A 22,877-nucleotide genomic window follows, 5' to 3' on the forward strand; every position below is an offset into this window, starting at 1 on the left:
TTAAAAAGAATGCACATTCACTACTCCCCACCCATAATCCTGGGCATGGAGAACAGTGAATAATAATTTTGGATTAGTTGGCACCTGACTTCGGCAGGTATCTGAGGGCACATGGCAGGGAAATCAATTGCTGGCATTAGAAGAGGAATCTGTGCACGGGGGGAGTGGAGGTAAGGTAAGTAGATTTTTTTTATTTTTTATGTGTGCAGCATAACGGGAGGTACATACACCAGGATGAGCCCATGTTGAAGGACATATATATGAGGATGGGGAACATATATACCAGAATAGCGGACATGACATATATACCAGGATTAGGGACATAAATAGCAAGAAGAGCCCATGATGGGGATCATCAGTCATGGAAACTGGCAAATATATCCTGTTTTAACCATTTTACTCCCATTTTTTTTACAGTTATTTCCCTGCTCAATGACAGCCATGCTAAAACTTGGCATGGCTGCGATGGCTCCGGAAGTACCTAAACCTAATATTTTGCTGATTGGCTGCTCTGCACCCTTTCAGCAGGATTTATTCAGGCGACAAACCTGAACAGGAATCGGACATACAGTCAAAAGTCTGTGTTCGGTGCTCGGTTTGGACACCAAATTTTACAGTTCAGGTTCGCTCATCCATAACCATAAATAAAGTTATCAGAAGAATTATGCAGTTTTTGATGCACAATTATTGCCATCAAAATTAAACACAAAAGTAATGGCAGTATTTTTTGTCATCACAAGGGGTTAATATTTCGTTTTAGTTTGGTTAGTATAATTGTTGCGCATCAAAATGTAGCTCTACCCTAAAATATATCAGTGACATCAATTTGTCTCAAAATTTGTATACTGTATACAGACAGAATTTTTTTCTACTACAGTGGAACCTTGGTTTATGAGAACAATCGGTTCTGGGCGTGTGCTTGTAAATCAAGTTACTTGTCTAGCAAAGCAAAATTTCCCATAGGAAATAATGGAAGCTCAGACAATTCGTTCCACAACTTGTGCAATGTCCCCTATTGTGTCACTCCACACATTCACAAACATACACACACACACATTATGCTGACCTTACCCTCCGTTCCCTTGGTGGCCTCCTCGTTCTTGTAGTCCGCAGGTATGTGTATCCAGTAACCACCGCGATGATGCAGGAGCTTCCGCTATCAGCATCAACGTCATACACAGGAGCCGCTTGCCTCTGATTGGCCACCATGCTGACGTCAAAGGCATGAGCCGCTTGCCTCTGATTGGTCAGCGCGCTGCCTTTGAGAAGCGCTGATAGTGGAAGTTCCTCCATCGTCGCAATGGTTACCCGATACACATCCTGTACCAGCGGACTACAAGAACCAGGAGAGCGGTGAGGGAACGGAAGTTAAGGTGAGTATAATATGTGTGTGTGCGTGTGTGTTTGCGTGTTTGTGAAGACTGCAAGAGCGGGTCAGAGCGCGGTGAAAGTTTGGAACCGGAAGTGTGTGCGGTGAGTATTTGCTTGTACAGCAAAGATTGATCGTAAACTGAGTTACAAATTTACATAAAGCTTTGCTCGTATAGCAAAATGCTCGCACACCAAGTTACTCTTAAACTGAGGTTCCACTGTATTTAGTTTTGTATTTGAGTTTTTATGCAATTATTGTGTGGATGAGCATTAGCATAACACGTGAAAATGAAATAAGTCAACAGAAATTCCTTTCGCATTTCAGCTTTATCTTCAACTTGTCAAAGAGAAAAACTCATTGTGGAAAAGTTTGACAATATAAGGCTAAAACTAGTAAGATATCCTGTTAGATAATGGAAAGAGAGCCCTGATTTTTGTAGAAGTATTTTGTCAGGATGCTTGAAAAGTTTCCAGAATCAAAAGCAAGGCAACTATTGCAATGCTGATTCCAGGAGTTAAAAAATTGTGTAGACATTTTTTTCTCTACTGATTTTTTTTTGATGGATGGAATTGCTTGTTATAGATGTATCACAACCTGATTCAGCATCTTTGCAATGCTTTCTGGGTGAAGAGAAAGAACTGTATAATGATGAAAATACAGCACGGTTCAAGTAGAGCTTCTGATTCGCATTCACTAATTCTGGATATTTCTTAGATAACATGTCTACGACTTACTTTTGTATAGCCCTCTATCTGCATGCCAAACACCCAACAGTGATACAGTATGGATGGCCACCATAGGGGTTGTCCATAACTTTGATATTGATGCTCTATCCTTTAGAAACGTCATCAATGTCTGGGCGTGGGGGTGCAAAACCCGACACCACCGCCGATCAGCTATCTCCAGTGCCTCCGCCTGCCGGAACTACTGAGTTGCAGAGCCGACAAGCACAGCTCTGTCAATGGAATAATGGTTGTGGCTGGAAACTGCACATCCACATTCTATTCATTCGAATGCGGATGTATATGCAGTGCCCAATCGTGAAAATTATACAGTTCCCAGAGCTGTGCTGTGCAGCTCCAAAACTGGCATCTGGGAAAGCTGATAGGCGGGGTGACAGGTTTCACACCACAACTTATCAGACATTGATGACCTATCCTAAGGATAGATCATCAAAGGTAAAGTCACCGACAACCTGTTTATGTTCAGAATTTGCATCTACATTTGCTTTTATCCTCATGTTATAGTGTTTACATTATTCTTATTATTTTTATGGTGTTTTTGCTTTTCTTTTACAGGAGACTATGTAGTAATGACAGTTTACTTTGATCTAGCAAGAAGAATGGGTTATTTCACAATACAAACTTACATACCCTGCACCCTTATTGTTGTCCTGTCGTGGGTATCTTTTTGGATTAACAAAGATGCCGTTCCAGCTCGGACATCTCTAGGTAAGTGACTATTATCTTTTGACTTGTGAAATAAACAAGAAATGAATGAGTTTAGTTTAAAGAGATTAAGAATAATATTCAACCACCTAATACATGAGCATATAATATATTCAACACTTCTGGTTTCTGTAAATGTTACAAACAATAAATTGTTAGAATTATAATTTATTGTGTGGGACTAGCATATGGAGTCATGAGTTCTTTTTTAAAGCACCACTCCAGTGTTATTTTTTATTGCATCCGGTGGCCACGGAGTATCGATATGACCACTGGACCAAGACCTGCAAATTGATTTGCTTAACTTTAGTCCTGGGATATTTTCTAAATCCCAGGACTAAAGTTAAGGAAATCAATTTGCAGGTCTTGGTCCAGTGGCCATATCGATACTCCGTGGCCACCGGATGCAATAAAAAATAACACTGGAGAGGTGCATTAAAAAAGAATCTCCCAGCCGCAGAATCAGTTTTATGAGAAAAAAATGTTAGTTGAATGGACCATATACATAGAATTTTACACTGTTCTGAAATCAGTTGCACTTTTAGCATTCATTAGCAGCAAGCATATGTCAGACCTTGACATAACTCTTTTTTGCATTTTGGTGCATGGAATTCCTACAGAAACAATTTTTACAAACCTATATATTGTACAGGAACATAGCATAGCATACTAAACCCCTTTAACTAAAGTTAACTTATTAATGCCATATACTTTGAGTCGTAATGTCTCCGCAACGCAAAATGAAGTAAAGTTTTATTCCACTTAATGATCCTCTTTACTTTGTGCTGTTTCTGTGACCTACTGTGCTTTTCATAACATCTTATGAAAAAGTAATATATTATATGTGTCAATCACAAGGTGAACAATTGTACTACTATAATATTAGGTTTTATGACGTTAAATATAAAATATCTTGTATCAAGTGTCTATTGTACTGTAACGAAATTATTTTTCCTTAGGTATCACAACTGTCCTGACAATGACCACTCTCAGTACTATAGCTCGGAAATCTTTGCCTAAAGTGTCCTATGTGACAGCAATGGACCTCTTTGTCTCTGTCTGCTTTATTTTTGTATTTTCTGCCTTGGTGGAATATGGAACTCTTCATTATTTTGTCAGTAACAGGAAGCCAAGTAATAAGGACAAAGAAAAAAAGAAAAAGAACCCAGTGAGTATGCTCAAAGTACAAATGATTTCATACCATAAGCCCAAAAATATCTTTTGGCTGGTATTATTATAAGACATTATAAAGTTTAACATAAATAATTTGAATTAGTAGAGTCATTAATGTATATGTAGAATCAGATGAATATTCTGAACCGTCCTCAGACAGCTGTCTTTAATGCAGGTAATGAGTTGATTAGGAGCGTCTAATTGTCTGTAGGAGCCAGAACTCTTAATGGTTGGTAGGGGATCAAATACTTATTTCTCTCTGCAAAATGCAAATAAATGTATATAATTTATACAGTGTGATTTTCTGGATTTTATTTTGAATATTCTATGTCTCACTGTTAATATTAACCCACCCTTAAAATTATAGACTGTTCATGTCTGTAAGTGGGCAAACTTAGAAAATCAGTAAGGGATCAAATAATTATTTATTTCACTGTAACTTTTTTTTTACATGACATGATTATTTTAAAGTAATTGAAAAATCCTCATGTATCCAGCCCAGCCCAGAGCTTTTTCTCTTATAGGGTATGGATACATAAGGTGTGCCATTTCATGAATTTTAAATGACCATGGATGGGTTTTCCCATGAAAAAAAAAAATCTAAAGTTCATTTTAATCAATAGATCTTGGAATAATAATAGTTTATACGATTGGATGTTGTTAAAAAAAATATTGCCGTGCAGAGATTATTTTATATATTAATGTGTAATGGCCATGTCTGACCGTACAGGGACATGGTTTGATCATACCACAGCTCCTGGGCAGGGAAGTATGCAAAAGAGTATATAGACAATACAACATGGGATCATAGCTGATTCTTTTTGTGAGGTAAAATATTTCCATGGCTGTTTTTAAATATATTTTACCTCAAAGAAAGAATAATTCGCAATCCTGCGGTGTAAGGTTTGTATAATTTTTTACTTCCTTCCTGGCCCAGGGGATGTGGTATGATCACACCATGTCTCTGTACGGTCAGACACGGCCATTACAGAGTACAAAGCAGGGACACATATATAACTGTCACATACGTACCAGAATCACTGACGTGTGAAAATGGCCTAAGGTAAAAGGTTTTTTTTAAATGAGGAAGGGAAATGTTTTACCTCACAAAAAGAATCAGCTATAATCCCGTGCTATAATGTCTTTTTTCTCTATTTTGTGCCCTCCCCTTCCCAGTAGATATGGTATGATCAGTCCATGTCCCTGTACGGTCAGACACGGCCATTACACAGTACATAGCAGGGACACATAAATAAGATTATCTTGGAACAAGAACATTTTTTTTAAACACATCCAGTTGTAGAAATTATTATTATACAATATATTGATTAAAATCAACTTTGTGGGAAAACCCCTTTGAAGTGCTGTTTTTTTCCACAAATTTAAGTAAAATATATTGACGTTAATAAATCAATGTTTACTCTTACATCTTATGGTTTGATGTCTGTAACACCAGTGGATTATTCCCCTGGATGTGGTATATTGCGGGTGACCTGACTGTCCTATATGGTGGTTTAAATTGAGACATTTGTCTTATGAAACACATGAACCAATTGACTATCAGATCATCTGATTTAGGTCTTTTATGGGTACCAAATAATCAATTAATACCGTAGGTATAGACACTATTTGCCTACTTAAGTACCCCCTGTATTGATTATAACTTGTCCTTGAGTATTTTTTGCCTCATTACTGTGTACCTGCTACATATATTTTGATATTTCGTGAGTGAATTTGTTGCATCGCTTATATTGAATTGTTTATCCTCTGTACACTTTAATTTTTATTTTGTTTTATTTTTTTTCTGCAAACTACAGTATTTCTGCTTTTTTCATATTGTCTAACCAATTATTATACAATTCATTTCCTGTTTCTAATTACATGACATGAAGAAGAGATATAATAGACAAAAGGTTTTTTTTTTTCCTAAACACGCAAATGTTTTAATAATGTGTCAATAGATATATTGTTTAAAAATATATATTCAATATTCTAAATTTGCTTTGGTTATTGGTACATAAAGGTTTTGACATAATGATGAAAATTAAAGAGCCAATTTCTACTCTAAACCATAAAGCAGTGAGTCATGCAATTTTAGATGTGAAACAGTTCTAACAGCCCTTGAACTAAATTGACTTAAATCTTCAGGCAAAGGTTGAACTGTACACGGGTTCATAATTGGCAATTTCTCTAGTGCCATAAATTGCCTTAAATAATAAACAAAATTTATATCTTAAAGATGTTATCCACTACTTTATCACTAATCGTCTATCCTTAGGACAGGTCATACATGTCTGATCGACTGATACCCGCACTCCCACCAATCAGCTGTTCTCACTGCCAAAAATGCTCAGTTCCAGAGCTGCCTCATCAACTGACAGTGGCCGCAGCTGCGTACTACATGGATGCCTCCCATTCAAAGCAATAGCGTCACGCTGTACAAAGGGCTAGTAAGATGTAGTACAACGTATTCCCCACTAGGTGGCAGCAGAGTAGTGAAAGAGAGTCAAAGTAACACTGTAATAGTAAGGAGGCTAAAGTACAGCAGAGTAACTTCAGCAGGCAGTTCACAGGCAAACCACAAGCGGGCAATAAAGTAGTCAAATAGTCAGGGTCTAGCCGGGAAGTGTAGTCACTGCAAAGGGAGATTCAAAATCAAATTAGAAAACAGAACCGAGTCTGAAGTCGGGAGATCAGGTATGCAGAGGGAAATACAAACAACACACAGGACCGGGAAATTAGGGACTAGGACAGATGGACGAATGGGGGAGGGTACAGGTCAGGGCACAACAACAAGAAGTCAGATAAAGCAGAAAATCTCACCACAGCCAGTCACAGGCTGCAGAGCAAAACTATTACCAGCACAGGAATGCAGGTTCAGAGACCATATATAGTGTCTCCTGAAACCAGAATGAGGCTGATGGGAGTTAACCCCTAACATGACCAGGCCAGGTTTGTGAAACTCTGAAGTGGAGAATACCCATCCATGATCATGACAAATAGGAGGTCGAAATGTAGTACTGGCCACGGCAACTATCAGAAGATAGGGCAGCTCCAGAACCGAGCATTTCCAGCTGTCTGCTGTTACCACCAGTGCCAAAAACAGCTGATTGGCGGGAGTGCAGGTTGTCGGATCCCAGCCGATCAGACATTGATGACCTATCCTTAGGGGCACTTTGCACACTACGACATCGCAGGTGCGATGTCGGTGGGGTCAAATCGAAAGTGACGCACTTCTGGCGTCACTCTCGACATCGTAGTGTGTAAAGCATATTTGATACGATTAACGAGCACAAAAGCGCCGTAATCGTATCATCGGTGTAGCTTCGGTTATTTCCATGAATTGGGAAAGACCGATGTTACGATGTTCCTAGTTCCTGTGGCAGCACGCATCGCTGTGTGCGTAGCCGCAGGAGCGAGGAACATCTCCAACCTGCGTCCCGGCCAGCTATGCGGAAGGAAGGAGGTGGGCAGGATGTTTACGTCCTGCTCATCTCCGCCCCTCCGCTTCTATTGGCTGCCTGCCATGTGACGTCGCTATGACGCTGCACGACCCGCCCCCTTAGGAAGGAGGCAGTTAGCCGGCCACAGCGACGTCGCAGGGCAGGTGAGTGCATGTGAAGCTGCCGTAGCGATAATGTTTGCTACGGCACCTATCACCATGATATTGCAGCTGCGACGGGGGCGGGGACTATCATGTTCAGTATCGCAGCATCGGCTTGCGATGTCGTAGTGTGCAAAAGTGCCCCTTAGGATAGGCCATTAATTTTAAAGTAGTGGACAACCTCCTTAAGATATTGTCTAAGGCCTCATTCAAATGTCAGATTTTCATTTAGGCAAATAAATTCTACCGAGGTCATCAGTGTTTTTCATCTGGGGTAAAATAAACAAATACTTTGGAAAGGTTTTCCTATCCTTCTCAATGTTAAACATGAATTTCACATAGACTTGTATTGGCCCATAAAATACAAAACAAGAATACAGCAGCACTCTGTAAGTGCCAAGACATATAGAAACATAGAATATATGAAATGTAAACTGCATCAATGCTACATGTAGCAATGATGCAGTTTAAAAGTATTCTATGTTTTCATAGGTCTTGGCGCTTACAGAGTGCTGCTGTATTCTTCTTTTTTTGTTTCATGGGCCAATACAAGTCTATGAGTCTGTGAGAAACGCATACAGCGCATGAATAACATCAATTTTAACATTTTAATTAATTTTAACATTTAATATTTAACAATACCAAGGTTAGGAAAAGCATACAGAGCTCTACTGTATCCTTTTGCTTGTGTTTCATGTAGTTATAGCAGTTTGCACCTGCTTACATTTTCAATGATTTATTTGGAGATGCGGTTCTTTGTTTTTTTGTTGTATTGGCTTGTGTCCTCAATGCTACCAGAAAAAAACAGACATGTCCCTTTGTGTTTCATATGGACACAAGGTCTGTGAAAATACACAAATATGTTAACATACTTCTATATTATAATGGGTACATGTTTAATTCATGAAAATCCTGGCTAGGATACATACATGCAACTTAGATATGTGAATGAGGCCTAAAAATGCATTTATGCAAGTAGATAATCAGTGATTGCATGGACACTTATTCCAGATTATCAGAGCAAGTAAAGCTTCTGACAATCACTCAATAAATAACCAAAAATCTCATTCGTTGAATGATCAGATCATTTACTTTGGCCAAAAAAGTCATCGTCATTGACAGCACTTGACCTTTAACTTGGAAATCAATCTGAGATATAAGTGAATGTGAGAACAGGTCGTAGTCTACAGAAAGAAAAAGATTTTTCAAACACCAAGAGCAAAACTGTAACAATGCAATAACAGTACAATAATTTGCATAACTAATCATATACTGAATAGTTGGAAGTCAAATTTATGTATGAGATAGCCAAGATGATTGTCTATAAAATGGAGGTTATCTCACACTCAAAGATCAACTGGATGGTGAGATATCGAGCCTGAAACGCAAAAGTTCAAAACATTGTTACCCTTTTCCTTGTCACTGTATAACCAGATGTTAGAAATGCTCCACCATAAAGTAAAAGCTTACAAAAAAATAAATATTATTGTGCTTGGTGAATAGAGAAAATTAGAGATGAATACTAACAAGCCTTTCGGTTTCTACTATGTGCTCTGCATATATACAGTTGAAACCAGAAGTTTACATACACTATCTACAAAGACACATATGCATATTTTTCTCACTATCTGACATGAAATCAGAATAAACCTTTCCTGTTTTGGGTTAATTAGGAACCAAAATTATTTATATTTTCTAAATGCCAGAATAATGAGAGAGAATGTTTTAAGTCATTTTTATTACTTTCTGCAAAGTCAAAAGTTTACATACCCTAAGAGTGCTATGCTTTTAAATGATATGGGACAGCTCAATTGATGATGTCATGTATTTGGAAGCATCTGATACATTTCTTGACAACATCTGAGTTAATTAGCGACACCCCTGTGGATGTATTTTAATGCACACCTGAAACACACTGCTTCTTTGTGCATCATGGGAAAGTCAAAAGAAATTAGTCAAGATCTCAGGAAGATAATTATGGACTTGAATAAGTCTGGTTCATCCTTGGGTGCAATTCCAAGATACATGAAGGTGCCTCGATAATCTGTACAAACAATTATATGCACGTACAAACAAGATGGCAATGTGCAGCCATCATACCGTTCAGAAAGAAGACGGGTTCTGTGTACCACAGATGAATGTGCTTTGGTCAGACATGTGTGTATTAATCTAAGAACAAAAGCAAAAGACCTTGTGAAGATGCTGACGAAAGCTGGTAAAATTGTGTCATCATCCACAGTGAAACGAGTACTGTATCAAAATGGGTGAAAGGCCACTTCGCCAGGAAGAAGCCATTACTCCAAAAGAAACATAAAGAAGCCAGATTAATGTTTGTAAATGCACACAGGAACAAAGACCCTAATTTTTGAAGACATATCCTGTGGTCTGACGAAACTAAAATTAAATTGTTTGGCCATAATGACCATTGTTATGTTTGGAGGAAAAAGGGAGAAGCTTTGAAGCCTAAGAGCATCATCTCAACTGTGAAACATGGGGGTGGCAGCATTGTGGAGTTGTTTTGCTGCAGGAGGGACTAGTTCCCTTCACAAAAGAGATGGCATCATGAGGAAAGAAGACTATGTGGCAATACTGAAGCAACATCTTAAAGCACCAGCCAGGAACTTAAAGCTTGGGTGGAAATTGGTCTTCCAAATGGACAATGACCCAAAGCATACTGCCAAACTGGTTACAAAGTGGCTTAAGAATAACAAAGTCAATCTTTTGTAGTGGCCATCACAAAGCCCTGATCTCAATCCTATTTAAAATTTATGGAAAAAGTTTAAAAGGCTGTTGCAAGCAAGGCGATCTACAAGCATGGCCCAGTTATACAAGTTTTTTTCAAGAGGAATGGCCCCAAATTCCTACCAACTATTGTGAGAAGCTTGTGAAAGGATAGGCAAAATGTTTGACTCAAGTCATATAATTTAAGGGCAATGGTACCAAGTAGTAATGGAATGTATGTAAACATTTGACTTTACAGAAAGTAATAAAAATGCCTTAAAAATTCTCTTTCTTTCATTATTCTGGCATTTGGCAAATATAAATATTTTGGTTTCTAATTGACCTAAAATGGGAAAGGTTTATTCTGATTTAATGTGAGATAGTGAGAAAAACATGCAGATGTGTCTTTTTAGATAGTACACTTAGATGTACACTTCTGGTTTCAACTGTAGTTCCATGGAGACCTGGGTACACTGTCCCAATTGATTGCTATGTGCTGCCAAATAACATCCTTTGAAATGTTCCTGTCTTAGAAAAAAAAAAACCTTTTTACGTGTTAGAAATCTAAAAAGAGTTTTGATTAATTTGACCTTAATGTGCAATGCTCTTTTAGCATTTTGTATATTAGTCCACTTAGCACATTAGGTAAGTCAGAATGCATTCAAATTATTCTGGTCATTTTAGGCTGCTTTCACGCTACGTTTTTTTTAACATCCGTCATGAACATTTTTTTAACGCAAAAACGGATCCAGTGCAAATGCGTTTTCATTTCAATGCATTTGCAATGGACTCGCATCAACATGCGTTCACCTGCGTATGCGTGCGTTATATGAGGATCCAGCGACTTGCAGTTTTTTAACTTTTTTCAAAAATGCTACTTGTAACGTTTTTGAGCTGCGTCCAAATACTGCAAATTGCTGGATCCTGACTATACTGCACGCAAACGTATGTGAACGCTGGCATGCTGATAGACAGGATCCTGCTTGCTCTACTGAGCATGCCCAGAAACCAGCCTTGGGTGATCAGTCTCTCTTTCCCCCTCCCTCCCTCTCCCTCCCTCTCCCTCCCTTCCTCTCTCTTCCTCTCCCTCCCTCTCTCTCCCTCTCCCTCTCTCTCCACCTCCCTCCCTCCCCTTCCCTCTCTCTCCACCCTCCCCCGCCTGAGAGCGGAGGATGCTCGTAACCAAGGTAAACATCGAGTAACCGCGGTCTTAGTTACCCAATGTTTATCTAGGTTACGTGTGCAGGGAACTGGCTCCTAGCAGCTGCAGACGCTCGTAACCAATGTAAATATCGGGTATCCAAGCAAGTTACCCGATGTTTACCTTAGTTACGAGCCTCCACAACAGTCAGAAGCCGGCTCCCAGTCTTTCACGTTCAGTTCCCCTCACTCCAGATCACATGACTCCAATGCCCGCCCATAAACTTAAAGTGACAGGATCCTGCAAAATAACACATGCGTTTGCATGCGTTTTTTTGCTGTAAAAGCAGGATCCGCTTTTGCAGCAAAAAAAACGTTCATGACGCATGTTAAAAAACGTAGTGAAAGCAGCCTTACTGTATACAGTGATCTGTTATACCGTTATTGTTAATTCATATATGGCCAGATCTTTCCTGGTGTAACCTAACTGGAGACATCTCAGCTTTAACAAGATTCATTATTCATGTTCAACCTACACATAGTATATACATTAATAATTATACTGCAATCTATGTGGTTAGCACAAGTCAATATTATCTCTTTGCTCATATTTTTAATATAACAAAATTATTAGGCCAGAATGTTATACAGCATTTTATTAAAAAATTTACATAAATTTTAGGAGCTAGCGGGGAGAAAACTGCTCATGAATAAGTCTATTTTCACAGCATTTAACTTATACAGATGTTGTAAAGAAATAGTGGAAATCAGCTGGAAGAAAATGACAATGTATCTATTTTATTGTAAATGTATCCTTGTTTTATGTGTGCACCTCCTATGAGAATTGATCAAGGAGTTCAGGATATTGTATCTCTGCAGTTATATATCTGCATTGATTTATTTATAAGAAGTAATATCGTGTACCTCGCAATCTTTAAATCTTCATTCAAGGGAAATGTTACGTCTAACAGTGACCTCACGTTCTGGTCCACATCTCCATAAACATTACCTATTGGAGATTCATAGCTCAATGCAAAGACAGTTCCATAAAACATAAACCTAATTTAGTATAACTGCTAAAAAAAATAGTGCAGCTTACAATTCACCTGAACTCACCTGAACTTCAACTTATGTGGGCTTTACACGAGACGATATATTGTGCGATATGTCGTCGGGGTCACGGTTTTCGTGACGCACATCCGGCATAGCGCACGATGTCATCTCGTGTGACACCTCCGAGCGACGCAGTATCGCTCACAAATCGTGAGTCGTGTACTCGTCGTTAACTTTCATAATATCGTTTATTTTCATGGGTGCAGGTTGTTCATCGTTTCCGTGGCATCACACGTTGCTCCGTGTGACACCACGGGAACGATGAACACAGCGTAGCTGCTTCCTCACGGCACCCACCGGCTTAATGGAAGGAAGGAGGTGGGCGGGATGTTTACATCCCGCTCATCTCTGCTCCTCCGCTTCTATTGGCCGGCTGCCGTGTGACGTCGCTGTGACGCCGAACATCCCTCCCACTTCAGGAAGTGGACGTTCGTCGCCCACAGCGAGGTCGTCCGGAAGGTAAGTACATGTGACGGGGGTAAAACGAGTTTGTGCGCCACGGGCAGTGATTTGCCCGTGACGCAAAAACGACGGGGGCGGGTACGATCGCTCGTGCTATCGCACGAGAGATCGACTCGTGAAAAGCAGGCTTTAGACCAGAGCCATACGTATGGCTTTCATTCATGGCTTACTGTCCTAGCCCATCAGGTAAATACCCTAGCCTTAGAAAAGTTCATAAGAAAGAGTAAATGAGTAATATCTAGTTATCCAACATCAATCAAACTTTTAGCTTTAAAGTCTGTCTCTTCTTTAGATAAGGGCTATATATTATAGTTAAAAATAAGGGACCAAATTTGTAGAACCCCGGTGCAGCCCTTCAAACCTTCTCCTACCTGCTACAGAAGGCACAATATTTGGTGTTAGACTGACTGCACCTATCTCCTGCACTCTCTCGGTCTCTCCAGCAATCCTTCTTATTGACAGTGCAGTAGGTCATCACTAGCTCTTCAACATGAGGCATCAGTTTATTTCTTTTAGGTTGCTGCTGCTCTTTGGTGGACTACAGTTTCTTTTGTTGGATTGCTGTTGCATTTTTCAAGCTTTAATTGACTTATTATAGCTATATTATAGTAAATGTATAATTCCACAGTTTTGTCTCTGCTGCACTTTATGGCTCAAATGATAGAACATTAAAAAGTTAGTCTGGACTTATGATATTGATCACCTATCCATAAAATAGATCATCAAAATCAAGCTGGTGGGAGTCCAACACCCAGAACCTCCACTGATCAGTTGTTTGCGACATCGGCGGTGGCCGGATAGAAACAGTGAACTCAGCTGGAATGCTTCAGTATCCAGGTGTAAACAGTTCCCTGTGTAGTGATCAGTGTCCTTCCAAAAAATGATGAATGTGTGGCAAATATTTCATAGAAAAGAAGAAATTAGTCATTGGCATCGAACTCTTCTTAACATTGGGATACATATCTTATGGATGTGTTTAGGAGAACAAACATTGATGGTTCATTATTGTGTGATATTAGGGGTTCAAGACACCATTGATCATGACTGAATTGCAGTACTAGGTAAATGTACAGCTACACTTGGATAAATTAGTAACATCAAATGGGATCCTAGGGTTCAAATTCCTAATTGTAGTCTAACTTAAAGTGTCTTTCCCACAAACAAAGCTCATTTGAAAGTTCATTTTAATTACAGATCTTGGATTAATAATAATTTCCACAATTGGATGTGTTAAACAAAATGTTCCTGTGCTGAGAAAATCTTACATATGTGTCCCTGCTATGTACTGTGTAATGGCTGTGTCATGATCCATGCCTGGCTCATTGCAGCTGAGCTATTTGCATGTATCCTCTTTCCAGGGTTACAGGTCACGGGAGGGGCTTATTCTGTTCCACCTCATTTCGGAGGTTAGGCTGCTATATGTTTATGCTTCTACCTCTGGAATGGCGCCAGTAATAGTTCCTACTCTGCAGCATGCATGTTCTGATCCATCCTACCTCCCAGCTACCTTATCCTGACCTGAGTCATCAACGTACAACTTGTCTGTCTTATTCCCCTGACTCCTTGGTCCTGTCCTGTGACTCTCCCATCCCCGCATGTAGTTTTTGACCTTCCAGCTTCTGACCTTGCTTTGTTGTACTTGACTTTGTCGCCGCTTCTCCCTTTTGACATTGGTGTTACTTCCTGGTTCCCGACCTCTGGCTTGCACCTGACCATAATTTGCTTCTCCCCTGGTATTTACGAGACATCCTGGTACTGACTTTGCCCGCTGACTACTCTATGACTTTTGCGCCCTTTAGTGGGTTTGTCTGTTCACTGCATCTAGGAGCAGTTTCTCCATCCAGCTAGGTAAAACTATTTATAGTCCCATGCTGTTTGTGCTGTTTGTATACTTTTTAATTTTTACCCCAGCCCAGGAGATGTGGCATGATCAGACCATGTCCCTGCACAGTCAGACACATCCATTACACAGTACACAGCAGGGACACATTTATAAGATTATCTCATCACAGCAACATTTTTTAAAACACATCCAATTGTGGAAATTATTATTATTCCAAGATTTATTGTTGAAAATTAACTTTAAAATGAACTTTGTTTTTGGGAAAACCCCTTTAAGCATCAGTGGTCAATGTATGTGCCTCGAAAACCTTCTGTTAAGTTTTCTCTAACGTATTGTTAATAGCATCTTAAAAAACATTGCGTCCCATATTTATCTACCAAAACCAAGTGTTTTCTTTTTTGTTTTTTTTTTGTTTTTTTCTTTCTTTCTTTGTTTTTTTTATTATGATTTTTATGGTTTTTTTTCTCCTAAAGTCTGATTTTCTTTTCTTATTTATACAACAAAAGCTTCTCTGGATGTTTTCCTTCAAGGTATATTGCTTTTGGAATGGACATTCACTGCATGTGTCTGCTGAATTGAACTGAGACAAAATTTTGATTGTTTTAGCAAGCTATTTGCTTCTTACAAGACCCAGACAGGATTTTTCTGTTAATAAAATACATTATATATTTTAGTTTTTGAAAGTTGATTCAGCAGCATTACTGGAACGTCACTCTTGTTAGAAAAAGTATTTGATATTGATAGTAATCATCTATTTTTATGACACAAAGACAACTTATCATCTCATCCTCGTTGCACCACACAAATGTGCCATCATATGAATGATGCAAACCTGTAAAGCCTTATGTCTATCATTTGCAAAATCTTGCCTGCAGCTCAGTGATGGAATATATTAGGGAATGTCATAACATGTATTTTGATTCCATTGATACATTTTCAGCAACACTTCCTTCAGCCATGGGAAAGACCTGATAAAATGCAGTTACGCAAGAAATATCAAACACCATGTAACTATTATGTAAGTAAACTAGCCAGAGACATTATGCGTTTAAATAGCATGTACCTAACGGCAACATTAGGGCAGTTCAGGTTTAACTGCTTTTGTGGCCCTAGCCTAGCCATCTTAGGAAATGAGTCCCCTAAAAAAATTTGTCTGCACAGCAACCATTAGGATCTTGAAATTCCTAGCAGCTTACTATTAAGATCTTGAGATTCCCAGGAGCCCATCATTAGGATCTTGAGAATCCCAGCAGCCTACCCTTTGGATCTTGAGATTTGCGGTAGCCTACCAATAAGAACTGGAGATTCCAGCAGCCTGCCATTAGGATCCTGAGATTCCCTGGAGTTCACCATTAGGATCTTGAGATTCCCAGCAGACTACCATAAGGATCTTGAGATTCCCAGGAGCTTACCATTAGGATCTTGAGATTCCCAGGGGCCCACTGTTAGGATCTTGAGATTCCCAGGAGCTTACTATTTAGGATCTTGAGATTCCCAGCAGGCTACCATTAGGATCCTGAGATTCCCAGGAGTCCACCATTAGGATCTTGAGATTCGCGGAAGCCTACCATTAGGATCCTGAGATTCACAGGAGCCCACCAATAGGATCTTGAGAATCCCAGCAGCCTACCATTAGGATCTTGAGATTCCCATGAGCTTACCATTAGGATCTTGCGATTCCATTAGCATTAGCCTACCATTAGGATCTTGAGAATCTCAGCAGCCTACCATTAGGATCTTGAGATTCCCAGGAGCCTACCGTTAAGATCTTAAGGTTTCCAGCAGCGTACCGTTAGGATCTTAAGATTCCAAGTAGCCTACCATTAGGATCTTGAGATTCCCAGGAGCCTACCGTTAAGATCTTAAGGTTTCCAGCAGCGTACCGTTAGGATCTTAAGATTCCAAGTAGCCTACCATTAGGATCTTGAGATTCCAAGCAGCCTACCATTAGGATCTTCAGATTCCCAGTAGCCTACCATTAGAGTTTTGAAATTCCAAGCAGCCTACCATTAGGATCTTGAAATTCCCAGGAGCCTACCATTAGAATCTTGAGATTCCCAGCAACCTACCATTAGGATCTTGAGATTCCCAGCAGCCTACCATAAGGATCTTGAGAATTCCAGCATCCTACTTTTAGATCTTGAGATTCCAAGCAGCCTACCATTAGGATCTTGAGATTCCCAGCAGCCTACCATAAGGATCTTGAGAATTCCAGCATCCTACCTTTAGATCTTGAGATTCCCAGCAGCCTACCATTAGGATTTTGAGATTCCCAGCAGCCTACCATTAGGAATTTGAGATTCCCAGCAGCCTACCATTAAGATCTTGAGATTCCCGGCAGCCTAGCTTATTAACATTATGACATTCCCATGGCTAAAGGCAGGAATGCCAATATAAAATAACTTTTTCGGAAATTTCCTAGTATATTCTTTAACGCATACCCTCCTCTTTAAATGTTTTATTTAATGCTAATGACTTTTCTCTCATTTAGGGCAGTGTCATGGATTTTTCAGCAGTCTCACTGTCAATATGATTACACAGGTATACATCAATATTTTGTATAATTGGAGATTACACATTAGTGAGCTCTCCAATTAATCAGCAGTATTTAACACTTTGCTGAAAACATGCATTTTATGAAGTTATCCACCGAAAACATCTAATGTGGCAAAAAAAATATATTCAATATCTTGTCATTGATATTTTGTCAGTGATATTTTGTTTTTAAAGCATAGGAAGTTATAGTAAAATTGAGACACAAGTGACTATGTAATGAGCCGCTGCTGAAAAATCTGACTTGTGATACTATCCTTAGGGCAGAGTTGCAGATGATAGGTGTTATGACTTGATCTGCAGAGCACCTTGGTCATTACATTCATTCTCTCGTTAGCCTTCATAATCCGTATGGGCGAATTCTTGAAATAAGAGCTCTGATGTTACTCATATGTATCATAAACCAGTGGACCCATTATTATTCATCATATTTTATTACCTAAATGAAATATAATGCTGGAAAAACGCATTCGCCCATACTTTACCACTATTAGAGTAGCGCTGCACTAGTGATTCTTTTCCAAACCTGGTTGTATGCAGTGTCATTATACATGATAAAAGTTTGTGTGTATTCCCTTTGTTATTTTTATGAAAACTGTATGTTAAAAACATGCTGAACAAATTGGTCTGATGTTTAATATATTTCATTGCTTTTTATCTGGCCTTTTTAAACACATTTCATTCACAGTAAATTATAACATTATTTTTTCTTAATTAAAATTGTGCATTTTGTTCTGAAACAGCAATGTTCTCAACATATATTTCTTCAGAGTAAGATATTTATTTAATGTAATTTAAAAATGTAAAATTTAAATTTTATAGAAATATATTATATAAATTATATAATAATAAATATATTATATAAATATATATATATATATATATATATATATATATATATATATATATATATATATATATATTTATATATAATAAATATATTATATAAATTATATAATATTATATAAATTATATAAGTATTATATACATTTTCACATCTCAGTTTTTACTACGTTTAGCATGCACCCCGGGAAATCTCTAAACATAAGCACATAAAATTCCATTACTAGACAGAAGCCAAAAAATTGTGCACAAGACACAAAAGAGTGTAATATACTGTGGAATAATATACTGTGGTACGTGTGTTAGAAATTACAGCATGGGATCCAAGTTACTGGTTTCTGTGAGGTAACACATTGTTTCAAAACAGGGTGGGAAATGTTTTACGTCACAGAAAGAATCAGCAAGAAAACTTATTGACGCAATTTCTCATGCGTCTGGTTACTTAGTAATGCGACGTGAAGGGATAATGTTAAATTAATTTTTTTAGTAGTTTTTAGTATTTAGTATCCCATGCTGTCCTGTCTGTACTGTATACTCTTTTGTGTCCTCCTCTGCCCAGGAGCTGTGTTATGATGAGACCATATTCCTGTAAGGTCAGTCACGGCCATTGAACAGTACCTAGCAGGGGCACATGTTTTTAACACTTAAAATTGGGAAACGTATTATTCCAAGATTCAAGAAAAGTTATGACTCTTGAAATAAGGGAAGGAAAAACAAAACATTGTCTGGTCCTTAAGAGGTTAATGTAATTATATATTACTCTATTCATTTTTCTTTATGAAAAAGGAGATATTCAGCCTACAAACTAACATGGATGTACACTTTTCTTAATTAAAGTGCACCAATCACCAGGATTTTCCTATATAACCTAAAGCCAGTGCTATACTGGCGCTATCAGGCTGATTCTATACATACCTTTAGTTGTCAGCTAGGATGTATAGATTTTGAAACACAAGCTACTAAAATTTGTAAAATAAGCAACTTTTTGATTGGCAGCAGGTGCCGATCAGCTAATAGCTGGGGTGGGTATTCATAGTATTCCTCCCCCCGCCTGTCCGTCCTCCCCCTGTTATTTATGCTAATTCTATTATAGAATCGTTTTGTTAAGTGACTAGAAGGACTTGTGTTGATGTCATACCCATGTGACCAGAAGTGGCTAGGACTCAGCCAACAGAAAAAAAATGTTGCTTCCTGGTATCAGCTATGTTGGCTGAGGTCTTACCCCCTCTGGTCACATGAGTATGACATCAGCACAGGTCCTTCTAGTCACTATGTGAAACGATTCCGTAATAGAATTAGCATAAATAACAGGGGGAGGGGATAACTATGAATACCCCAAGCTATCAGACGATCGGCAGCTGTTGTCATTCAAGAAGCTGCTCATTTTACAAACTTTACTTGCTTGTTTCAAAACCTATACAGCCTAGCAGACCAATAAAGGTATGCATAGAATCAGCATGATAATGCCAGTATAGCACTGGCTTTAGCTTATATAGGAAAATCCTGATGCTTGGTTCCCTTTAAATCAAATAACATATAAGAAACACAAAAAATGTATGTTTTTGATCTGAGCTCCTTAATCCTTTACACCTAGTGAGCCAATCTCCAAAAGGCAGACATTGATGATGTCATTTTTGAACCCAGAGGATGGGACTCACTGAGTGGCTTCACTTCTGGTAAAAGGAGATCAAGTCGCTGATAACCAAGGAAAATAGATGTTTACTCAGGGGGAAGTAATATAGTAATATTTAATGCACCATACAGTCATGTTACATACCCATAGGGGTGGACATTCTGCCTCGGAAGACTAAGCACATACGAGTGAAGAAAGAGTACATTGTATAATGCAGTCAACGATACTAATGAGTATTCATTGTGATAGATTTGAATTACTTCTTGAATATAGACATGATATTTCCATTTATATTCCATTCCCTAATATATTTTCTTTACTTCATCATGTAACGTTAGGCTCCAACCATTGACATTCGTCCAAGATCGGCAACCATTCAGATGAATAATGCCACACATCTGCAAGAGAGAGATGAAGAATATGGCTACGAGTGTCTTGACGGAAAAGATTGCGCCAGTTTCTTCTGCTGTTTTGAGGATTGCCGAAATGGTGCTTGGAAACAAGGAAGAATACATATTCGTGTTGCAAAAATTGACTCGTATTCCCGAATTTTCTTCCCAACTGCTTTCTGCTTATTTAATTTGGTTTATTGGGTATCGTATCTTTATCTTTAAAAGGAAATGAAAATATGCCACTGAAATGGAAGCGTGACACAGGCCTTATAAAGCGTAAATATTTTTCATTTAAGAAATTATATGGTTTGTGTATAGCACCAATGCACATTTTATCAGTTTATTCAATTTACTGAGTGCCATAGGCTGGTATTACATGAAAACTGAGACAGTGGATCTGATTGTTCAGATCTCAGTTTAGTCTTTTACAGTATATAAACATTGCAGAAGGTATATATTGTGGAGATGATCGAAAGCTTCTATGGAAATGCAGTTTGGCAGATACATATCATGCAAACATATACACATCACATGTAAATCTACCATTGCATTTCAATAGCGGTACTACAGAGGGGAGGCTTAAAATACTTTTTATAACATTAAAAGCTATTCACTGTCCAGTTGGAGAGCACATGTACAATGATGTAAATATTTCAATACCTTAATCCCTATAGTGCATAAGTTAATGCATGCATCAATTGAGGCCAACACAAAGCAAATGGACTTTACCATACAGTGTTATGTATTCGTTGTATGTCTGCCTGTGCTATTTTAGCTAAATGTTCTTATGAATTCATTTAATTGCTCAACCATAGCTACCTGTGTTCATGTCATGCATGAAAACAAAATTATTCTGCACTTTCCTGGGTACCATTACATATGCCTTAAGGATAAGAATACTAAGCAATCAGCATTACCGGGATTTCATATTTAGAATATAAAAATATCTGCCAAAGGGATAATCCAATTAGTAGAATCTATTGTGTCTGGATTCCTTTTTATTATCCAATACATCTGGTTTTCAAGTTGTAACTCTTTTTTGTGTAGCCTCACAAATAGCCATTTACTGAACTAATGGAGGATGAAGGAAATTATGGTAAAGTTGGGTTCCTCTTGGTTCGTGGATTACAGAACCATGACAGCACAATCAGCACTCACGAAATGTATTTTATTCAAGCTATTTCCCAACTTGTATGATTATGGGGTGTCTCCATAGATTTTTTTGCATACTATCAGGAGTCCACAGCTTATACATAATATATGGTCTACAGATGAAATCAATTCTTTATCTTTGGATCTCATCCCAACTATGTAATACTTGGTCTCTAGTCATTGGCGAATAGTAAGATATTCGGGATCGGATTAGTCATACCAAATCTCAAATTGCTATTCCAGTATTGTATGGAGTGGATGAGAAAAGGGTTAAATCATGCTGCCGGAAAACAGGAATGATCACTAAAGACAATTCTTGAGATTTTATTGTGCAGCACGTTTCGAAGTATAGTAACTCCTTCTTCAGGAACAAAATCAATAATGTACTATTCCAGTATTCGTCACAAATAGCAAACTTAATACAGGTCAATGTGCAACCTTCAAGAAAAATGCTCTGGTTCCCTATTGACTTGTATTAGGTTCGTTACTCATGGTTAAAATAAAGTTTGTATATGCTCCCCAGTATGGTTCAAATTAACCACCCATGATATAAATTCCAATTGGAGCCCGACTTCTTAACCATGGACTAGCGGTATCAGTAAGCATAAGAAAAGGGAAAACCAGGTCCTCCAGGATAAAATTCTTGCTTTTATTAATCCATATTAAAATCCATGTTAGGAAGAAAAATAAAACATATTCAAACACGTTTCAGGCCAATTGGTATTCAGTGAACAAGGGCGTTTGCCTGAAACGCATTAGAATATGTTTTATTTTTCTGCCTAACATGAATTTCAATATGGATTAATTAAAAGCAAAAATTTGAATCCGCAGGACCCAGTTTTCCCTTTTCTTATGTTTCGTTATTCATGCCAAATCCTGGAATAGCACTAGCACAATCATAGAAACTCAAGCTCACCGTGCAAGGAAAAAGGATATGGTGATCCTTGGGTAGTGCTGGTGACAATAGATTCGGCATCCAAGAATTGTTCAGCAGTGAGGCATCCAAGTTTAAATCAAAAATGTTTATTCCAAGGATTAAAACCAGAACATGACAGTGAGAAAAAATAGTAATAAACATGGACTTAATCATAGCACTGTGCTTGTCTTTATCTTGGATGCATTGCTACTGGTCAATTTTACTTTTTGATTTGGAATAGTACTAGTTATTCAGTATGAATAATCCGAACACAAGTATTTTACTATATGGCTATCACTATTGGCTGCCTATAGATCTTAAAGATCCGTATGCAATGGTACATTTTTCTTTCAGTGAAAACTTTAGGAGAGAAGTATGACTGCATATTGCTGGAACTGGTGACCACGGATCATTTCGTTTGGAGTATTCTTGAATATCAACTGATCCCCATATTTGAGAGGGGACACTTTATTTAATCTCGAAAGGTTTTTATGCTCAGTATTTCAGAGCCA

The 22,877-nt window shown here is 38.2% G+C and overlaps 1 protein-coding gene across 2 annotated transcripts in view; it reads left to right on the forward strand.

Moving 5' to 3' along the window:
* Positions 1-22,672, forward strand: part of GABRG2 (gamma-aminobutyric acid type A receptor subunit gamma2) — a 307,851-nt gene extending 285,179 nt beyond the window's left edge. Inside the window, exons 7-10 of one of the 2 annotated variants that reach the window (XM_075344448.1) lie at positions 2,671-2,823; positions 3,780-3,988; positions 15,383-15,406; positions 20,244-22,672. In XM_075344448.1, coding sequence (XP_075200563.1) covers positions 2,671-2,823; positions 3,780-3,988; positions 15,383-15,406; positions 20,244-20,519 — 662 coding nt within the window. In that variant the 3' untranslated portion in view covers positions 20,520-22,672. The remainder of the gene's footprint in view (positions 1-2,670; positions 2,824-3,779; positions 3,989-15,382; positions 15,407-20,243) is intronic. The other variant, XM_075344449.1, reaches the window with a different exon arrangement.
* Positions 22,673-22,877: the final 205 nt, after the last annotated feature.

This window comes from Anomaloglossus baeobatrachus, chromosome 4, assembly GCF_048569485.1.
Source record: "Anomaloglossus baeobatrachus isolate aAnoBae1 chromosome 4, aAnoBae1.hap1, whole genome shotgun sequence".
In the NCBI taxonomy this organism is placed as follows: Eukaryota; Metazoa; Chordata; class Amphibia; order Anura; family Aromobatidae; genus Anomaloglossus; species Anomaloglossus baeobatrachus.